This window comes from Gossypium raimondii, chromosome 13 (assembly GCF_025698545.1).
Source record: "Gossypium raimondii isolate GPD5lz chromosome 13, ASM2569854v1, whole genome shotgun sequence".
NCBI lineage: Eukaryota > Viridiplantae > Streptophyta > Magnoliopsida > Malvales > Malvaceae > Gossypium > Gossypium raimondii.
In genome coordinates this window covers 51,084,845-51,105,462 of record NC_068577.1, presented here as the reverse complement: position 1 = coordinate 51,105,462, position 20,618 = coordinate 51,084,845, and the positions used below count along the sequence as shown (strand labels likewise).

General features: G+C 34.2%; 3 protein-coding genes across 4 annotated transcripts; 1 reads left to right on the top strand and 2 right to left on the bottom strand.

Annotated features, from left to right (window-relative positions):
- Window positions 1-688: 688 nt before the first annotated feature.
- Window positions 689-10,082, bottom strand: LOC105783331 (uncharacterized). 2 transcript variants are annotated; one of them, XM_012608724.2, is made up of 19 exons: window positions 9,679-10,082; window positions 9,503-9,584; window positions 9,053-9,125; window positions 8,697-8,785; window positions 8,526-8,602; window positions 7,293-7,349; window positions 7,053-7,165; window positions 6,865-6,932; window positions 6,693-6,779; window positions 5,843-5,923; window positions 5,146-5,307; window positions 4,926-5,030; window positions 4,478-4,529; window positions 4,256-4,374; window positions 3,310-3,390; window positions 2,743-2,880; window positions 2,218-2,307; window positions 1,725-1,778; window positions 689-1,366 (listed from the first exon to the last, which is right to left on the bottom strand). In XM_012608724.2, the coding sequence occupies exons 1-19, from the start codon at window positions 9,738-9,740 to the stop codon at window positions 1,148-1,150; spliced, it is 1,809 nt and encodes a 602-aa protein (XP_012464178.1). In that variant the 5' UTR covers window positions 9,741-10,082; the 3' UTR covers window positions 689-1,147. The 2 variants fall into 2 exon arrangements, with proteins under 2 accessions (XP_012464178.1, XP_012464177.1); XM_012608723.2 differs by having other exon boundaries at window positions 6,865-6,944; window positions 9,679-10,081.
- A 2,374-nt stretch (window positions 10,083-12,456) lies between these two features.
- On the top strand, window positions 12,457-15,503 carry LOC105783390 (FT-interacting protein 3). The gene has a single exon (XM_012608816.2). It carries the CDS (start codon window positions 12,532-12,534, stop codon window positions 15,448-15,450), a length of 2,919 nt encoding a protein of 972 aa, XP_012464270.1. The 5' UTR covers window positions 12,457-12,531; the 3' UTR covers window positions 15,451-15,503.
- A 669-nt stretch (window positions 15,504-16,172) lies between these two features.
- LOC105783391 (uncharacterized) lies at window positions 16,173-19,395 on the bottom strand. Its single transcript, XM_052626074.1, has 3 exons — window positions 19,031-19,395; window positions 17,533-17,794; window positions 16,173-16,373 (listed from the first exon to the last, which is right to left on the bottom strand). The coding sequence occupies exons 1-3, from the start codon at window positions 19,205-19,207 to the stop codon at window positions 16,306-16,308; spliced, it is 507 nt and encodes a 168-aa protein (XP_052482034.1). The 5' UTR covers window positions 19,208-19,395; the 3' UTR covers window positions 16,173-16,305.
- Between the last annotated feature and the right edge of the window lie 1,223 nt (window positions 19,396-20,618).

Genomic DNA, 20,618 nt, shown 5'->3' with positions numbered 1-20,618 from the left:
GAATGACAAGTCACATTATATTCTCAAGAGAGAATGTAAATTGAACATTAAACAATTTTATTAGAAACGACAGCCATCAATCCTTAAAATGAACTCTAAAATAGATATGAAAAATATTTTAAAAACTTTTATAAGTGGGGTTAAAAGTTATATTTCTCATTTATTTAATTTTCAATTTTAAATACCAATTGGAGATATGTGGCTATTTTTAATTATGTTTGTGAAGTCAAAAATGCCACTGTATATATTATATATAGGATTAATATTTTTTATATTCTTCATGTTTATTTTATGATCCACTCTTTTGAGAATAAAATATTTTAATACTCTATCAATAGAATATTTTAATTTCACAAATAATATTAAAATATTATCATGTCTTTTTTTAAATCCTTAATTTTTTAAAATATATAATACATTAAACAGGATTATTATATGAAAATGAACATGACACGATGAATACAACGACAAATGCATGCTTTTTAATTTGTCAATTTTGACACAAACCCAAAAACCCTAATGCAACCATTTCATAAAAATATATATATAAAACAATCCCAAATCGGAAAAAGCTCAATATGATTGGAACAAAAATTACCAGGTAACTTGAATGAATTTACTTTAAGAAACATTAATTCAATACAAAAAACATATTTTATAATTTGTAAACATACAATACCAGGGCGGGTAAGCACAACTCAAATTCATATTTAATAATAAAATATTTTTATTATAAATAATATACAGAGGCTTCAAGCTTGCGCATGAACTAATTACTTTTGTTCTCCCTTACTGAGCACGAATTGTGTACAAGAACTAAAAATCTCAAATCCTAATATTGAACCCCAGGAAAAACTGGAGTCCTAGCCTGTCTAAATACCAAAGTAGACTCTATAATTTTAAACACAATACAACAACATGATGTTAAAGAGCTCTATGTTACCAACACTCAAATACTTATGGTTAAAGAGCCCTAATGTACCCTCAACAACGTTTTAAGTGAAAATATCAATTGCAACCACATTTTTTTATCTCCCTTTTTTACTAATGCTTGTTCAAAGGAGTAGAGTTCATATCTCTTGAGTTTTGAAAATAACCGTTCTTGTTAGAGATGCCAATTTCTATTACCAAAGATGAAGATGACGAGTCAATATCCATCGTAATCATAACCATAATCATACTCATTGTCATCGTAATCATAAACTTGCTTGTCAAAGTCCGGATTATCATCATAAATTCCTCCATCTTCTTCATCTCCTTCATCATAATCACCTTCATCTTTGCCAATTTTGGAGGCCCTCTCTTCCTTTTCATCTGAATCAAAATTTGATTCAATTCTTTGTTTCTTGCATTTCTCTGTAGCCACCTGTAATACCAAAGAAATCTTAAGGTAACTTCATAAAGTATGTTTTTGAAAACATAAAAAACGAAAACCCTCTCAAGCAGCCTATGTTACTCTTAACTCTTCAGTTACGCTCAAGTATCTATGTCCGACACATTCTAACATGGATATGGCTCATACGAGGACATGATGCTTCAAATACAAGGAAAGACAAAAAAAAAAAAAGAGTTGAGCATATCCACATCCAACACTCCCAAGTCATACCAGCCAAATGAGTATTTATTTGTGTAAAAGAAAATACTTAGTGCCTGTGTGTGTATGTTCGAGTCTATGGTCTAATAATTAACTTCAAACATTTAAAGCAAATTAGACATAAATGTACCGGTTCATCAAAAAGTTTCTCCAACGCATCATAGTTGATTTTTGAGCTTAGTCTCTGCATGGAAGCCATATAAATATCAAACATTGAAGGCAAAAATTAAGCAATGTGGTTAACAGAATCCATATGATGTACTAAATTTGTGGTTTTACTAGTAAACACGCATGCAAAAATTTGTGGTTTTACTGCTAAACAAAAGCATGATTATGACAACAGGTGTGGATTGCAGAAATGTGCAAATTCTAAGCCTGTTAAAGTCAAACAAATCTGAGCAAAATCAGCATTTTATTTTCAGGATGTTCTGTTTAACTCCTGAGTTGGTTATTGGAGCATAGCAAATTCATCCACTAACTTGTAAATCTAGATGAGTTTGTCTGGGAATGCGATTGATTAAAAATAAATTCCAAGAATCCTAAATTGCAAATATCAGAAACTTTGTCTATTCAGCCACGTGGTACCCTTTAGGCCAAAACAAGAAAGGAAAGCTATCTGATACCTTCTTAACCAGCATTTGTCGGGTTGCCTCAGCAGCAGTCTTAGCAGGACCTGCATTTTTAGCTTCAGCAGCTCGCTTTTGTAGCCTCTCCTGTTAATACAACAAAAGTAAGCAAAAAGAGAGAAAATCAAGATACAGGAAAAAAATTCTTGGAGTAATTATATTAAAAGGATGAGTAGCATAATCTAGAGACGGTCATTGTTGGACATAAGAATAAAATATTGTAGCATGGTGAGGCTTAGAACTAGGCTCATAATAATTTTTTTTCTTCTTTTTTTTTAATAAAAAAGGAGAGGAAAAATAAAACCCTTAGAATCAAACCAAAATGGCAATAGTCAGCTGAAATAGAGATCAAGAATTGAATGCATGTGATCAAGCTATCATGCACAATACCATTCGTAGTCTGTTTTACATTTTCTGTATATCAATAAGTAATAAAGCACAAGAGGCGGCTTGCATTCCTCTCCAAATGATTTTCAGAAATAAAAAAAAACTTCCATACTTTCCATGATATTCAAGAATCACCTTTTTAGATTTTGCCACTACTTCTGCAGCAGCTGCGGCAAGCTCCTGTGCAGCTTGGAGGTCCTCTGGACATTTATCATAGTTGGCCATGCAAGCCTCCTTAGCAGCTGCTGCAGCTGCTTCCTTGGCTGCTTGTTCCTGCAAAGAGTGCAGCAGTTCGATTAAGTTCCTGTAACGTATAGCAAGATAGATCTTTATTTTCTCAATAAACTCATGAAAGGAAAGTTGAGTTATTTTTCACTTGAGTTCAAACTAACACTAAAGCACTGAGACTCAAATTAGTTAAATTGAACTATTTCACTGGATCTGGGGCTCAATTTTACAACATAAAAATATGAGAAGAAACATCTAAAATTCTCTCTTCGATACTCAAATATATCTGAATTACTAATCAAGGAGAAATTATCCTCTCAGAGATGTTTTTAACCAGAAAGATTTACTAGATGCTTCTTCAGATTCCCATACTTGAGCACATGGCAATGTATGGATATTGCAATTAATGTGCAAGATATTAGACTAGAGTAGGCCAAAATAATGCAGCACTCAACAAGTCATGAGTCAAATCACCTCAAGATATTCCCGGTTTATTTCTTCCCAAATGATCTTTTTGAAACGCTTCTCCTCCTCATTGTGAAGATAACCATCAACCTGAAAATATAATATTTGAGTAATCCCCAAGAATAATTAGAAACTGACACCAAAGTAACACAACTTAACATATACTGCTGTTCCATATACATGAAATCAACCAACACTTACTAAATAAGTTTAAAACACAATGCATACTGCTAAAACAATAAACATGCACTTGTAGATCAAATGCATGCTTAATAAAGACAGCATGTTTAGAAGGCACAAACAATATTGTTGAGAAAAGGTATGCAATGAAGGTCATTGATAGGAATAAATTCAGGTCATTATGGTTGATTCTGTACCAGACCAACCAAACTCACTTCCTGAGAAAGTTACGATGAACTGAACTCGAAACAATGAAGAAAAGACCTGAAAAATTAATTTATTTTAGGTAACCTTGAAAATTTTCTCTTTTCAATTTGACAAATTTTTATTTCTGAAGACTTAAGTTTACGGATCAACCATTATTTAGACCCAGAGCAGCTCAGAAGAAACTATAACAATAGTGGTGCTGTTTACATAAGACAAAAACTCCACCCACGCGTTTAATATTAATTCCATAGTGGTGATTCAACGCTGCATTTAAGCCCAATTGACTTCAACTCAAAGGTATAACATCTTAGATGGTTATTGGATGCATGGCAAAAAGATGATCTGATCCAAGTAAAAAAGGCAAAACAGTTAAGCTAGTCAAAGCTCAAGAAACTTGATATAATGAATTAACTCAAATACGTATACATCTTAAAAAGAATATTCTGTATAACCAATGTAGCTAGTTTAGCACTTAGGTAGTTGACCTTGAGCACGAAGTCCTTTTGCTGGTTGAAGTTCATATGGACAATGCAAGGTCAAAATACAAGAAAGTAGACTAATTCCCCACCTCAAAATCATCAATATCAGAGAAGTTATCTGATTCATCATCACTACCATCAACTCCAGGTAATTTATCATTGTCACCCTCATCAATGGCTTCCTTATTAGTTGCATCTTCTAAAGCTCCTGAAACAAAACCTTTACTAGTAAAAAAATCTTGGGCATTTAGACAAAAAGGTCCAATTACTAAACCATGTAAAGCTTGATTACTCGTGACAATAAAACTTACCACAATTTTCAGGTTTTTCAGATCCACTTGCAGAAGTGCAGCTAGATTTGCTCTGGAATTATCAAACAACCAAAAAAATTGAAATATCTTGCTGAAGAATCAGAGTTAATACCATGTTGAAGATAACCTTATCATAAATAAAATAAAAAATGCAAGAAACAAAGAATCACATATCCGGTCACAAGAGTATGAGACAGTTTAATCTCTCATAATTAAGCAACATAACCATAAATATATGCCTCATTACTATGTGTTTAAACTGAAAGAATGGCAGCACCAAATTAAGAGATCAGTTAGCACATGAGGAAGGGAGAGAAGTATATTGTGAGAGAATAACTTGAGTGCCCACATGACTCTCGCAAAGTAAAATATATCAAGTGATTACAATTAGGATTTTCAACCTTTCACTGTCCTTAAACCTTTAGAAAAGTATGATTACAGAACATACTTTAGCATTTTCCTCAATAGATAATTTTGCCAGCCTCTCTTTCTCAGCACGCTGGAATGCAGGTGGATCTGATCCTCCATCAAGCCCTCCTGAAACCTTCATGAACTGCACCAACCAGTAACAGCATGAACTTCAGCTTCAATGATAGAACAGTTTCCAGTGGTACAATTGTAGAGGGAAAAAGAAGATAGGAAAGCCTAATAGGTACATGGGTGCTCACCTCTTCATAACATTCATTACAAAGTCCATAGGCAAAAGGTTTTCTCTCCTTGTGCCTACATAGCACTTCATCTAAGCTGGTTTCTTTTGACCCAGTATTTGGTTGTTTTCTAGTTAATGAACTAGTTCGAAGCTCCCTCTCCTTTTCCGTAAACTCCTCCATCTGGTCATAAGTTTAAAACAATGGTGGTATTTTCAAGAAATGAAATTAATATTTAGAAAATAAATGCAACAGAGGAAAAGTTAACTACATGCAGAATACAACAAATTCAACATAACACTTGTGGTAATGATAAAAAATTGGCATCAAATTTTTCATAAAATTATTTAGATACTCCTTAGAGTGGACACAATCAATAAGAGTAATAACAGTAAAGATTCACTAATCAAATTCTACCATACAAAAATAATAATAGCAATGACACGTGTTACAATTACAACAACAACAACAACAACATAGCTTTTCTCCCATAAGATGCTGCAATCCATATAGAACAGATTATGCCAGCATGCTCTACTTAGTACCAAATGCAGATAGGAAGTCACATCAACATCAAAAGTGAAAAAAGTCCCAAACTATTGTAAACATCAGTTATGGTTATTCATTTCATGGTTACTAATTTACAATTTTATTCCATTATCAGTTTCCTGGAACAAAGTAGTTCTGCATTACCATGCACAAGTAAAGAGATACAAACCGTTAAGGCTCCAGCGTTAGTATTCTCAAATTCAATCAACCGCTTTGACAATGTTGCTTCACAAATGTAAACATGCTTTATCTGATAAACAGAGAGCTTAGTTAACCCAACAACTTGAGAGAGAGAGAGACAGAAGGGAAAAAAAAGAATCAACACAAATATAAGTAAAGAAGAAATTGGAACTTGGAAAAATGATGAAAATCTCATCTAAGAATATAGTACCAAAAGCTGTCCACGAGGACAAAAGATAAATATAATAAAATCAATTAAACTAAAAGCAAAAAAAAAAATCATTATCTTGCAGATGCTAAGTGGTAATATCAAGCATTATTTTTTTAAAATATATCTAGTATTGTTATGGCTTACGGCTGACGTGGATTTCTTTTTCTTTTCATATTCATTTTTTTCATATTAACTTCAGTTATTTTATGCCTCCACCTTTAGTACCATGATGCTAAAGTTCCCTTTACAGAAAAAGAACCAAAAGAAATTTTAGAAAAATAGCATCATGGACATGTGCATATTACTACAATGATGGGTTGCAGAGGAGTCTTAACCATCTAAAACTATCCCTACTGTAGCTTAGGTCAAGACATGAACCTAATCTAAAACCACCTAATATGAGTTAGGACCTTATTTAGCATGTGTCTCTTCTGGGACAATCATGACATGGTTGGAAGTTAAAACATCTACTAAATTGCAAGTCCTACTCATAAAATTAAAATTGCAAAGTTTGTCATCCAGATAATATAAATGAAAAAAAAATTAAAGATTTTCAAGCAAAAGGATCAAGACCATATGATTGTGTTTGTCAACAAACAAAAAAAAATACATATGAACTATAACTTACAATTTCTGACTTAGGAAACTTCAGACCATGTGAAAGTGCAGAAATGTACAGTGCTGCACCACACAATCCACTGGGTTTTCTTCCAGTCTGTAAATTCATGTTATGGTAAGATATTAACTCTAAAAATTAAGGATAATACACAGAATCAAAATTACTTCTAATAAAATCACACCTGCATCCAGTCTCGTTTCATGCTAGCTAAAATGTTACGTGCAGTTTTAACAACTTCATCATTCCCTTCTGGAATTAAAGCTACAAAGCATATTGGTTATTATGCATGTCTGAGTTCAAAGCACAAACAGCAGGAGCATAGAATCAACTAAAGAATCTCAAGGTATAGGAATTGATTAAACAACTTACCATTTGTAAATTTATGAATAAAAATTGAAGGATCAATTAGTTTCTGAAGATCTTTTCCGTCAGCAAGGTACAGCACATAGCAAAGCTGCAGATATACAGAGCCAAGCTCATAACTGAAGAAGAAACAAAAGAACGTTGATCAAAACAAGAAGAAACTCATCAGGCAAAAACAGAGAGATAAAGTACTACCAAGCAAATTAATTTTGTTTACAAGAGGCAAAAAGGAGGAAAATTTCTTACACATTTATTTTTAAATAATGTGCAAAATCAATAAGAAGGAACGGCTTTCTCTTTTGCCTGCAATCCAGAAACTGTATGGTTGAGGGAAATAGTGCCACAGTTCAAGGAACAAAAAGAACCAAAAAAGTGATAATAAGGAAAATCAAAAGGACACTAAACCATTCAAGCATGGTATTAATATATATACCTTTGGCAGCACATTTAGCCACCACAAAAATGATGAAATAAAAACACATTGTCCCCTTTTCTGGGGTGGCTGGGGGCACAATAAACAATGTACATTAAAATGTATGCACCTTACAGATTATGGTTTAAAATGCCAATGAACTATGTAACTCATCATGGCTCTCTTTCTTTCTCTCTTACTCTCTCTCCCCTAGTGCTCTCTCTCCTGACTCTTTCATACATTGAATGATTTACATATCTCTGAAACGATCTAGTTTTCAAGAAAGTGTAAGGTGATTTTAATATTTGATGTGGGACTCACAAACACAGCATGAACCTTGTGTTTTTTAAATGGTGAACCTCTAGCTGGAAGAGATCCCATCCAACCTTTTCCATCCAAATCCCAAACCAGCAATATTCTTTCTGCATTCAAACCCCAGCCACAAACACATCTTTTTACCCAATGTCAAGCCCTAAAATACAACTCTTACCTTCAGTTCCTGGTGCAAGCAATCCCAGCCAACAGAAAATCTGTATGAATTACAATATTACCCTCCTTTTCCTTAAGCTTAATTCACACAAGTCCCATGACCAAGAAGCATATATAAGGACATGATAATCTAAAGGCATAAATCCATCCCAAAGAAAATATCCTATACATATAATATGGAAAAAGTAGCCACTACCGCACAGATTTCAGAAAGTAAGATTCAAAAGGAACAAAGATCAAATGCTTCCCATATAAAAGGATAGAAGGTAAAGAATCAAACTTGGTATTTTGCAAATGGGAACAAGAGGTTTGAAGTAGTTAAGAATTACTAGTGTCTACATGACCCTATATTTTAGTCAACATTTTGCATTGAGTAACAAATTTCAGACAACAAAATTAAGGAATTTGCAAAAACTAAGGAATATACGTAAATTCCTATCTGCGATAACAAGTTATGTGTGAAATCTTATTTCTGCAGGTGCCCGTGCATGTAATCAGGCAACAAACCATGTTCAAGTTCAGGCAACAATATTTCCATGTAACCACATTACAGATTTAAGAAAGAAGAAATTCCTCACCGACATGCAAGATAAAGACATGCAGCCTGTACTAGCTCTGATCTGCGCCCCCTAGTGAAATTCCGCTCAAGGCCGATCTTCACAATACAGATAAAAATAGCTTAAAATATTGAGGGGGAAAAACCAAAAACGGCAAGCATTGGAATGAAAGTTAGGCAGAACAAGACATACTTCATAAAAGCGTCTAGCCGTATGAACAACATCATCACTATAATCATCAATTTGTAATGCATTCTTCATACCACTCATTTGCTCAGAAGCTGTATCACCATGAAATTAAAACAAAAAACAAGATATTTATAAGTCACATTGTCATAAGCACTGTAATGCTAACACATTATTTAACCATAACAACAAACTGAAATAACACATAAAAGAATATTTGAACCTGCAATAAAGACGTCAAAAAGTTTTGAAATAGAGCACCCAGAAAGAGCAAATTTGATGAAATGTATCAATAATCCTTTATCAAAAGCCAGAAACATAAAGCTTCTTGCATAGCATAGATGCAACTTAACAAAGCATACCATAATCCAAAGTACGCCTACGTGAATCTGAAATAGCTTGAACAGACCTTACAAAATTTCCGGACAGTTTGCTCTGGAAACAAAGTGAAATGAGCAATAGAAATTAATAGAAATGTGAGTCAGAAACATGAAAGCAAAGATCAAGTGATCAACAAACTAAACAAAGGGAAGCAAAACTTGAACTCCCCAATTCGGCGCACTTCAGTCAATTAAAATACATCCGACACAATGAGATTAGTGACCAATTTCTTCTTTTGTTTAATCGCATAGTTAGGAAACCACAAATAGCTAGCAAGACGTAATTGTCTATGCCAACAACAATTAATTTTGCACAAAATTTACGAAACAATACATATCAACTAGCTTAATCCTAAATCACAACAATTCCACTAGAATTTAGTATAACATAGTTCCAAAATTAAAAATTACATATAAAGAAAGAAACATTACCTGGCCAGCTGAATCTTTAACGAATTGAGGTTCGGTTGCAAAATTGTATTCTTCCAACACCTTCCCGCAAAAAGAACACGACCTACAGAATAAATCAATAATAATGAAATAGGAAACTGAAATTTTCTCAAAAGAAAAAAAAACCAAGACTGTTTATGAGCAAGAAAAGCACTTACAAAAGACCTTCATCGAGGCGTTCTCCAGAAACGTTTCTGGAGCAATTATTACAGTAAACCATCCTCCGCAGAATTTAAAATAAATATAGTGCTATTTTATTTCCTATCCTTCCTTTTTCTCAGCAACCAAAGAGAAAAAGTATGAATTTTTCAAAAAGAGAGTTATATTAATTATACAATTATACAAACTAATTTAGACCAAAAGAGAGCTATAAGAAGAATTGGAAGAAGAAATTTAAGAAGAAAAGACCAAAAGAAGAGATCGGAGATTGAGAAGGAGCGGGGAGAGTGACTGAGTCACTGAGTTGGGAGGGGTTGGGGAAGGGAACAGTTAAGAGATGACGTTAGGGTTTAGGGGGAGAGAGAGTAAGTAATTTAACCAAAAAAATACTGAAATTAGATAAATTAGGACACTACTCCAAGGTGGGCTTTATATTTTTCGGAATTTCGGAGCAGAAAACACGGCGCACGTGTTTCTCTAACTCTCAGTTTTACCGTTATCATAAACGGAAGTAACAATTTGCGCGCGTTCATTAAATCAGCGGATTTATTTTTAGATGGTTTTTTCATGTAAGGTTTAAGATTCAATTTGAACAGCAATTAAAATCAACTTTACATAATCATATAACTATTCCTGTTTTGCATGACTTACTTATAAAATATTATGTGCGAATCTTAATTTGCCATCTAATTTCTAGGTGATTCACCCATCATTTTCATGTAATCTTATTTACCAAAATTGTCATAAGCCATTGAAGACTTCCAACAAAATGGATCCCTCTTCTCAGCTTCCATACCTTATGTACTCACCCTTCTTCTCCAACCAGTTGTAGGAAGGATCAAGAATGCCAAGACCCTTCAATTTCCCGATATCTTCAGAGATGGATGTGGCCCAAGTTCAAGATAAAGAGATACGGCATTGTACCGATCTTATCTCAGTAGTAAATGCCCCTGCCTGCAATCCGTATGAAACATCATACAACCATTGTTGTTGAATGCGGGCTATGTAAGACCTCCATAGACTCTAGTTGTGAAGTTTTCAAGGGTTCCTGGTGGAAATTCTGTCCAGCTGTTATTCTCTAATTTCTGCAAATTCTAGTAAATTTCTTAGTTGATGGAACTCTTCACTTCCATCATTCTTGATATACGTAAATCTCTTCCCAACAGCGATGACAACGTTAGAAGTCCTCAAAAAACTCTTTTGCATTGGTGATGTACATAACCAATCAAGAAAAAAAAAACTAAAACTAATAACACCATAATTTGTTTTCAGTGAAAACAAAGTAAATTATTGACACCGTTACGTTCAAAATGAATTTGGACAAAAAAATTTATATTTTTAAAATACATACCACATCAGCAGACTTATCCATGTAGTACGACATGTGTTAGTTTCTCATTGCTTTCGATAGCCACATCAATATTTATTAACAGTCAAATCAATCAATAAGAGATTTAATTGATTTGTTTTTCACTTAAGCATTCAATTTGGTGCACCTTTTTCCTAAGGGCTTAATTGATTTTTTTTATTAAGGACCTTTTAGACCTTTCGAAAGTTAAGAAAATTTATATATAGAACTAACATAATTTCATACTTATCTATGTATACTATTATTTAAGATTTTAACGAAGTAGGTGCCACCCAACTCAGTCATGAATTTACTAAAAACATCATTTTATACAAAACAATAAATATGATTTTAAGTGTTTTTTATCTTTTATATTTTATATAAAATCTAGAAAATACATGCATATGAAAATATTTGAACCAAGACACTTCCTTCAACATTACCATTTGACTAAAGTCATATTTAATTTTTATACATTTTTATAAATTTGTTATATAATTATTTTTAGTCACATAGTAGGTATACCACAATCTAATAAATATCTATATGTATATAGGTAAGATAATAAATTTAATGGATATGTATACAGGAGGGATCAACTTACACTATATCGTGGGTGAATTGGCTTTTTTCGCACCATTGCTTTCTCCTTTGTGTTTTCTCTCTTATTAATATATTAATAAATATTTTAATAATTCAACTGTTATATTTTTCATGTTCTATTCACATAAATATTGTATGTTAAAATTTTTTGATTAAAATTGTTTAACTATTTAATTAAAAACTTTCCCTTGTTAAACATATATCAATAAATTATGTATTTTAGATGGGTAAAAAAGATATTAATAAATACAATAATAATGATGAATTAAATATTAATGGTATAAAAAATAAAAAAATATATATATATATAATTAGTTTAATAATTTTAAAATAGTGTTGTTATAATTAAAATAATAAGCTAATTTTACTGTAAAAATAGTTGAACGAGTGAAATATTTTAAGGGAAGACAGACGCTCCTGCTATTGTGGAAAATTTTGAACCCACTTCGGCATAGTTCCCTTGGGGGGATGGATTTTGAAATTAACGTGCACTCATGGTTAAGGAAGGTCCTCCGGCCGTTAATAAAGTCATCCACCCACCACTGCCTCTAATTTTGTTCGTTCAGTCTACTTTATTTATATTTTAGTGAAAATGATTTTTGGAAAAAAGAATTTAATAAATCTTAGTGTTTAGACAAATGTATGTAAAATATTTTATGTTATTTAATATATTTGACTGCATTTAAAAAATTCCATCAAAATGGATTTTATTTATTTATATTAATTGAAAAGCACCATTCAATACGGTTCATTTATCATGGCTGAGTCGTTCACGCTCCACTCGCTTTCAATTTGAAAGCCTCCCTTTATAAACCCTCCCACCAGCGCTCTCAAAACACCAACGGCTCTCTCTCATTTTCTGGCTTTATTGCTTTCTTTCCACGACCCCTCCAAATAAAAAATGGCAGAAAATTGCACCAGGAAGCTGATTGTTGAAATCTGCAACGCCAATAACCTGATGCCCAAAGATGGGCAAGGCACAGCTAGTGCTTACGCTATAGTTGATTTCGCTGGTCAAAGAAGAAGGACAAAGACCAAGTTCAGAGATTTGAACCCTGTCTGGGATGAGAAGCTGGAGTTCCTGGTTCATGATATCGGTTCAATGGCCTCCGAGATTTTGGAGATCAACCTCTACAATGATAAGAAAATTGGGAAAAGAAGCAATTTTCTCGGGAAAATCAAGTTGGCTGGCACTGTTTTTGTTAGTGCCGGAGCTGAGAGTCTTGTTTATTATTCCTTGGAGAAAAGGAGTGTCTTTTCCCAGGTTAAAGGTGAGATTGGTGTTAAAATTTTTTATGTTGACGAAGAAGCTGCTCCAACGCCGCCGGAGCAGAAAGAAGAGACAGCAGAGGAGAAGCCACCGGAGGAAGAAAAGCCAGCCGAGGAAAACAAAGAGGAAGCACCCAAAGAAGAAGAGAAACCAAACCCACCGCCGCCAGAGAGTAGTAACCCACAAGACGCCGTCGCAGCTTCCACATCAGAGACGAATCCAGCGCCGGAAGAGGAGAATAACCAACCATTGGCGAATAAAGAAGAGCCGCCAACAGAGACTGCTAAATATAAGGCAGAAACAGGAAAAAGTACTGAACTTATCATCAACAACCTCGAACTCCGATCACTCTCCGGCGACCGTAACCGTATAGGGTACGATCTCGTAGACCCTATGCCATTTTTATACGTCAGAGTCGTAAAAGCAAAAGTAGCCAACAAAGAACCGGCTTGTCCTCTTCATGCCAAGATAGTCATCGGCACTCATAGTATCAAAACCAAAACCCAAATCGACAGAGACTGGGACCAAGTTTTCGCATTTGATAAAGAGCGATTGAATTCAAGTTCTTTAGAAGTTTCAGTTTGGACTGAAGAAGGGAAAAACGAAGAAGCTCCTTCATCTTTGGCGGAGAGTTGTTTAGGTACGGTGCCGTTTGATTTGCAAGAAGTGCCGAAAAGGGTTCCGCCGGATAGTCCGTTAGCTCCTCAATGGTATAGTCTTGAATCCGAATCCGAAACCGGAAATGATGTGATGGTTGCCGTTTGGGTCGGGACTCAGGCCGACGAAGCCTTCCAGGAAGCTTGGCAGTCGGATTCGGGTGGGTTAATACCCGAAACCCGAGCTAAGGTTTACTTGTCTCCAAAGCTTTGGTATTTGAGACTAACGGTTATCCAAACCCAAGATTTGCAGCTTGATTTGGTATCCGAAGCTAAGGTTCGGAGTCCTGAGATCTTTGTTAAGGCTCTGCTTGGGGCTCAACTTTTTAAAACCAGTAGGACTCAAGTTGGGTCAGCTTGGAATGAGGATTTGGTTTTTGTGGCGGCTGAGCCATTTGAGCCGTTTTTGGTGGTCAAAGTTGAAGATGCGAGTAACGGGCAGTCAGTGGGTGAGGTTAAAATCCACGTGTCAAGCATCGATAGGAGGACAGATGATAAAACGGAGGTAAAATCAAGGTGGTTCAATTTGATTGGAGGTGAAAACAAGCCTTATGCAGGGAGAATCCACATCAGAGTGTGTTTAGAAGGTGGGTATCACGTGCTTGATGAAGCTGCTCACGTGACCAGCGATGTTCGAGCCACGGCTAAGCAGCTAACTAAGCCTCCAATTGGATTGCTGGATGTTGGGATCCGAGGGGCCAACAATTTGTTACCTGTCAAGACCAAGGATGGTCCATGTGGAACGACCGATGCTTACGTGGTGGCCAAATATGGACCCAAGTGGATTCGTACACGTACGATCCTTGATCGATTTAATCCTCATTGGAATGAGCAATATACGTGGGATGTATATGATCCATGTACGGTACTTACTATAGGCGTATTCGATAATGGAAGGTATAAGGGTGATAAAGATGTAAGTATTGGTAAAGTACGTTTACGGTTATCGACATTAGATACGAACAAGGTGTACCGAAATTCCTACACCCTCACTGTATTGTCACCTGATGGGGCTAAGAAAATGGGTGAGATTGAGATAGCCATTCGATTTTGTTGTTCATCATGGCTAAGCCTAATCCAAGCTTATGGGAGCCCAATGTTACCAAGAATGCACCATGTTAGCCCATTAGGTCCAACCCAGCAAGACATACTGCGTTACACGGCTATGCGCATAGTGACGGCTAGGTTAGCCAGGTCCGAGCCAGCTTTAGGACAAGAAGTGGTTCAATTCATGTTGGATAGTGATACACACGTGTGGAGCATGAGGAGGAGCAAGGCAAATTGGTTCAGGGTTGTGGGGTGTTTATCACGTGTGGCAAGTTTGGTACGTTGGTTAGATGAGATTCGCACGTGGGTTCACCCTCCGACTACGGTTTTAGTTCATGGGTTGCTTGTAGCCGCGGTGGTATGTTCGCATCTAGTGCTTCCCACTATATTCATGTACGCCTTCTTGATCCTAACATTAAGACTTCGTTATTGTCGACGGATCCCATACAACGTGGAGTCGAGACTCTCATATGTAGATGTTGTAAGTCCCAATGAGCTGGATGAAGAATTCGATGAATTCCCGACCAATAAATCATCAGATACTATACGAATACGATACGATCGTCTACGGGCACTAGCAAGTCGAGTTCAAACATTGTTAGGTGATGTAGCAGTCCAAGGGGAGCGTTTAGAGGCATTGTTTAGTTGGAAGGATCCAAGAGCTACAGGCATCCTTTTAGTGTTTTGCCTATTTGTTTCATTGTTATTTTACTTGGTACCATTGAAGGTGTTAGTGTTAGGCGCAGGATTTTACTATATCCGCCACCCTAGGTTTCGAGACGACATGCCATCCATTCCGATCAACTTCTTCCGGCGACTACCGTCGCTTTCTGATCAAATTATGTAGACTGAAAAGTTTGACCCTTTGATTTATGGCTACTGAATTTAATTCTTTATTCATATTTTATTGGTGTAACTTTTTTATTCGTAAATATTCATAAATATGTACGTATTTATTTTGACATCATGTTTATGTTAATTTTTTATATAGTTTACATTAATTAATAGTCTTAGCATTTTGTTTCAAACAACAGTGTTAGTATTTAATATTAGCAATGACAATGAGTAGTTGGGCAAGGTGACCGTTGGCATTGTATTAAAGGCAAACTAGTGCGCTTGCATTTGGCCACATGTTTTCATTTAGTAATCACAAGTTGGTAATTTAAAACATATAATTGTTGATTAGATTTCGAAATAGCAAAAATAATTCCACAATACTTATTATTTTATAATAAAAAAATTCAGTAATTGTTCAATTATTGATTTATTATAATTATTTTTTATTGATTTATTATATATAAGAAAACAGGAATATAACTTTAAGTATATAATTTTTCAACGTTATGAGAAGATAGAATGTATAAACAGATATATGTAAAAAATGATACTATTATATTTTTCAATAGTAATTAATAAATTACCAGTATTACAGAAAAGTATAATCATGTTATGAAAACTATTTTTTAAAAAGAAAAAAGATTTTCAGATTTTCTTAAAAAGATTTATCCTAAGTAAATATACATTTACAATGGATGGATTTAAAAAACGAAAGCAAACAACATAAGACAATGGCACAAATCAAATTACATTATTGAATTTATTTTATCATGAATTACATGACTAGAAGAAATGAAATTCCAGTGTGCAAACACTACATAAAAAGGCTAAAACAATTTTTCCAAAGAGTTAAGAATCCATCGAGTTATTCGGATCCTAGATGACCTCGGCCACCACATTCCAAGCACATTATATTACCACTTCCTCCGCAACCTGAACAGTAACAAAATCCATACTTTATTATTACAACATTTCAGCAGAGCATATAAACATTACAGCAAAACCATGCTAAAAAAAGTTTGAACACATGGAACCGAAAGCTTAATCTAATTGATTCATATAGCCACTTTTAAAAGGGGCATCTAACAAGTCTGGGATTCAAATCCAATGTATACAATGCCTACCCATATGATTAGACTGTGATCTGCTTTGAAGCAGCAAAAAGAACACATTAGGACACATAGGGCCCGAAGCTTAGTTCAGTTGATACATGCTGTCACCTTTAAGAAGTCTGCATCTAACAAATGTGGGTTCAAATCCGGTGTGTAAATCCCTTCCCATATTCATTTCCTAAAAGAATAAAAATAAAAACTTAGGGCATATGTAACCCGAAGTTCTGTCCAGTTAATTCATGTATCACCTTTAAGAGGTGATATCTAACAGATTTTTGGGGTTCGAATCCAATATCATCAACCTCTTCTCTTATTCACAAACCGCAGCCTCCTTTGAAGCAAAAAATAAAAATCTAATGACTCATTATGTTTAAGGGTTTAGAATGCTCAGGTGGCCCTCAATGTGATAGCAACGACCAAGGGAGTTTTGACAAGCTATTGTGTTCTACAAGTGTCTATCATGACTGGACAAAAAGAGACAGCACAGAAACCTCAATCACAGTGTTAATAGATAGAGCAGTCCAGTCAACCCATGTGCATCAACTTTAATATGAATCGCACAGTTTGTTTTGCTAATGTAAAACATAATCCATTTCACCAAGAAGCACTGGGAGCCTTAAGGCAAGAAATGACCTACAGATACTCAATATAATTTGAAGTTTAGTTAATCTAGAAGCATCAATGCAAAACCCTAATTTTTCTTTTCTGCTTTCCCAAGGTATCCACTGGAGCAAGCCCAGTGATTAATCCTAATTTAATCACTTCATGAAGGAACCTTCACATGATAAATCAGTTTTTAAGGATTGTATTTAGAACTCCATCTGTTGTCATGCAGATTCGGGTTTTCGGATTGAGAATAGTTGCCTTTTATAGTAATGCAAAATAAGTACATGACAAATGTAGGACACTGACAGCATAAAAATCCTTAAAAAAAATCATATAATCCTGGCTCTCTAGAATTGAAGAAGAATTAACTTTACCTAGGCAGCGGACTTTGACAATGATACCCTGGCTCTCTAGTATTGAGTCCACATATAATCCTGAACCAGAGCATGTGGTACAAAGGACAGCACCTTTGGCCTGACAATCAGCGCAACGGGGGTTATCTCCAACTAATTTTTCAGCCAACGATACCCCAACCGGTTCTTCAATTCGCTCCTCGGGGATAGGTTTGTCATAACAAAATAGTGATTCGAGACTGCTTCTTCGTCTGTGTGCATCTCCCACTGCCCTTGCCTCAGCCTGTAACATCAAAAGTCACCATTTCAGACATACACATCATAGACAACTTATTTAGATGGCGAATCAGAATCACAATATTCAGACAACCCGACAGCACAATTATCTTAGCAGTATCAGATATCAAAGCAACCACAAGAAAGCAACCTGATAATGATTTTCGATGAACCTAACAAAACCAACGCAATAAGAAAAACAAGATCAACAAGTTTTCCTAACAATAAAGGATTAATTTGATTGGTTCTATTGCTACTTGCATTTTGCTATTCGTATTTGTAAAAAGCTTCTAGAATGCCAAAAAGTCTAAATAAAATTCAAAAGTTGATTAAAAATGAAAAATATAGTAAAATTTAGCGCCATTTCTAACATAGTTCTATACAAAAAGTAAAAACATTAACTTCATTATTGGATTTCTTAATTGTTTAAGCATATTGTTGGGGTTCGTATCCAATATGTCTTCTGTAATTTGGTGTTTACCTTTCTTACGCAGATTGAGCATGAATGTGTGATACAGGTATGTATCCGACACGGTATTTTTTTCAAATTTTCAAAGTTTTGGCACGTATTTTGAATAATCATCGAAAGGGTCATGTCTCTATAGGGACCTATGTCCGAATAAGCCTACATTTTTCATGTATTTAAAAAAATCTTTGAAAGGACCATATCCCTATAGGGACTTATTTCTGAATATGGATGCGACATGGTGCCGGACATTGGTATTTCAAGAAAAATGAAGTAGACGAAACAACCGGACATAGAAAACAACAAATGCAACATCCAAATTGTAAACAAGTTTATATAATTTTTCAATGGCCAGCCGCTAGTTAGACCAAAATTGCCATAGCATGTATGTTTCTAAAGGTTAATGAAGATTAAATGAGAGCACTATTATACTTCTTAAAGCTTTTCTTAATGCATAAAAATGGAGAAATTTAAAGTTCAACATCTTAGAAGTAGAAGTCTAAATAAAATGAAAACAAACCATACAAGGAAAAAGTATAAATTGAAAAGAAATTCCCATACAATAGCATTTTTGAGCAGGAAATATTCACTGTGATTCAATTAGCAAAAAAATGACAGAAACTAATATTAACAAAAAAGAAGAAAAAAAAAGGTTCCCTTTTCATTCTACAGTTCTTCAACTAAGAAAATTTAGTGAACGCATCACAGTTTAATATGAATATACATAAAATTTATGAAAGAAAAAGTGTGAAAGGAAAGAAATGGAACTAAACTAACCCCATGAGAAGAAGATGATGATGAAACAGAGCCATTGGAACAAACAGCGCAGATTTTAGAGGTCGGGTAGGATCCATTGGATCCGAAACCATAAGAAATTTTGTTAATTTTTTTCAATTTTGGTGTTGAATTTGTGGGAAATATTAGCGGAGACGAAATGTTCAGGGCTAACTCCATTGTATCCCAAGCTTTAAACAACTAATAATAATTTGAAAAAAAAAATGCGAACTGAGTTTCTTTGATGAAAACTTGGGAATTGGAGAAATGGGATTTTGAAGTAAATTAGAAAATTTTAAAGAGAGCTTCGATGAAATCGAAGAATTGATTTGTTGTTTGGGTGCCTCTCGTTGTTAACGATGATGTTTGGTTTGGTGGGGAAAAAGGAAGTTGGATTATTCCGCTCTTTCTAAATGGGTCGGGTATCGGGTTGGGTAAAAACAATTGGAAAGAAAAAAGGAGAGAATTATTTGTTAAGTAAAAATTAGATTAATGATTCTTAATTTTTTTATATACATATTTTAGTTTGAAAATTTTGAAAATTGTTTTTTTAGAGTAGAAAATTAATTTTAGTCCCACAATAATATTCAGGGTATGAATATTTTATTATTGAGTGAATGTTGATTAATTAGAAGTAAATCACTACATCATGTACTTTTTATATCTATAGTTCTCCTATTTCTTGTTCTTTTTCTTTTTATTACTTATTTCATAACACTTTATCAATATCATGTTTAATTTTTTTCACAATACTCGATTTTTTCACATTTTCTGCCTATGTATTTTTAACCCTTTCTTATTTCATCCTTATTTTTAACTTTTAATAACCCACTTGGGCAAAAGAAATATATACTTAGGGCTCAAAAATCATATAAATGAAAGTAAGATCATGATTGGAATTGAACCAATGCCTTAACAGATTAAGGCTTTGTTTAACTGTGCTTTTGAAGAGCAGACTTTAAAGTTGTGTTAAACAAACACCTTTTGTTTGAAAATTTTAGCTTTTGAAAAATACTTTTACTCATATAAAAAGTTAAACTTTTTAGTTTTTCCTGAGTTAAAAGCACTTTTGAAAACTAATTTACTTTTTCATCCTTCCATTTTTCTTCTCTTCAAAACACACGGTACTTCCATTTTCTCTTTCAAAGCTGAAGTTTTCTGGTTCTTCTCCCTTATATTTTATTTTCTTTGCTTCCTCCATTTTCTTCAAGGTTTTGCTGCTCTCTCTCTCTCTCTTTCTTTCTACTCCCATAATCTCATCTTCTCATTTCAACTCCTCAATTATTTTTATTTTTTTGCTTTTTTCCCATTTCAGGTTAAGCTTTTTTTTTTTTGTTGCTACTGAGTTTGGTTGGTCTCCATTTTTAGGTTAACTTTCTCGTTTCACCTTTGATTTTCTTCGATCTCGATTGGTGGGTCGAAATTAAATTGTATATTTTAATGATAGTAAAAATGCAATCTCACCATTTTAATAGTCTATATCTTTATAAATTTTAAAGGATTAAATCAAATTTTTATCATTTTAGGGGCCAAAATACAATTTTATCATTATTAGTTTAAAATCTTATAAATTATAAAGGGCCTAAAAGCG

What these genes read in the sequence shown, in the direction of transcription:
- LOC105783331 (XM_012608723.2), bottom strand. Translation starts at nt 9,740, where the DNA reads ATGGTTTACTGTAATAATTGCTCCAGAAACGTTTCTGGAGAACGCCTC. An exon ending in TGAAACGAGACTGGATGCAG is followed by an intron (nt 6,780 to 6,864) that starts GTGTGATTTTAT and finishes ATGAATTTACAG; the next exon opens with ACTGGAAGAAAACCCAGTGG. An exon ending in CTGATATTGATGATTTTGAG is followed by an intron (nt 3,391 to 4,255) that starts GTGGGGAATTAG and finishes TTATATTTTCAG; the next exon opens with GTTGATGGTTATCTTCACAA.
- LOC105783390 (XM_012608816.2), top strand. Translation starts at nt 12,532, where the DNA reads ATGGCAGAAAATTGCACCAGGAAGCTGATTGTTGAAATCTGCAACGCC.
- LOC105783391 (XM_052626074.1), bottom strand. Translation starts at nt 19,207, where the DNA reads ATGGAGTTAGCCCTGAACATTTCGTCTCCGCTAATATTTCCCACAAAT. An exon ending in CATCATCTTCTTCTCATGGG is followed by an intron (nt 17,795 to 19,030) that starts GTTAGTTTAGTT and finishes TTGATGTTACAG; the next exon opens with GCTGAGGCAAGGGCAGTGGG. An exon ending in TGTCAAAGTCCGCTGCCTAG is followed by an intron (nt 16,374 to 17,532) that starts GTAAAGTTAATT and finishes GTTACTGTTCAG; the next exon opens with GTTGCGGAGGAAGTGGTAAT.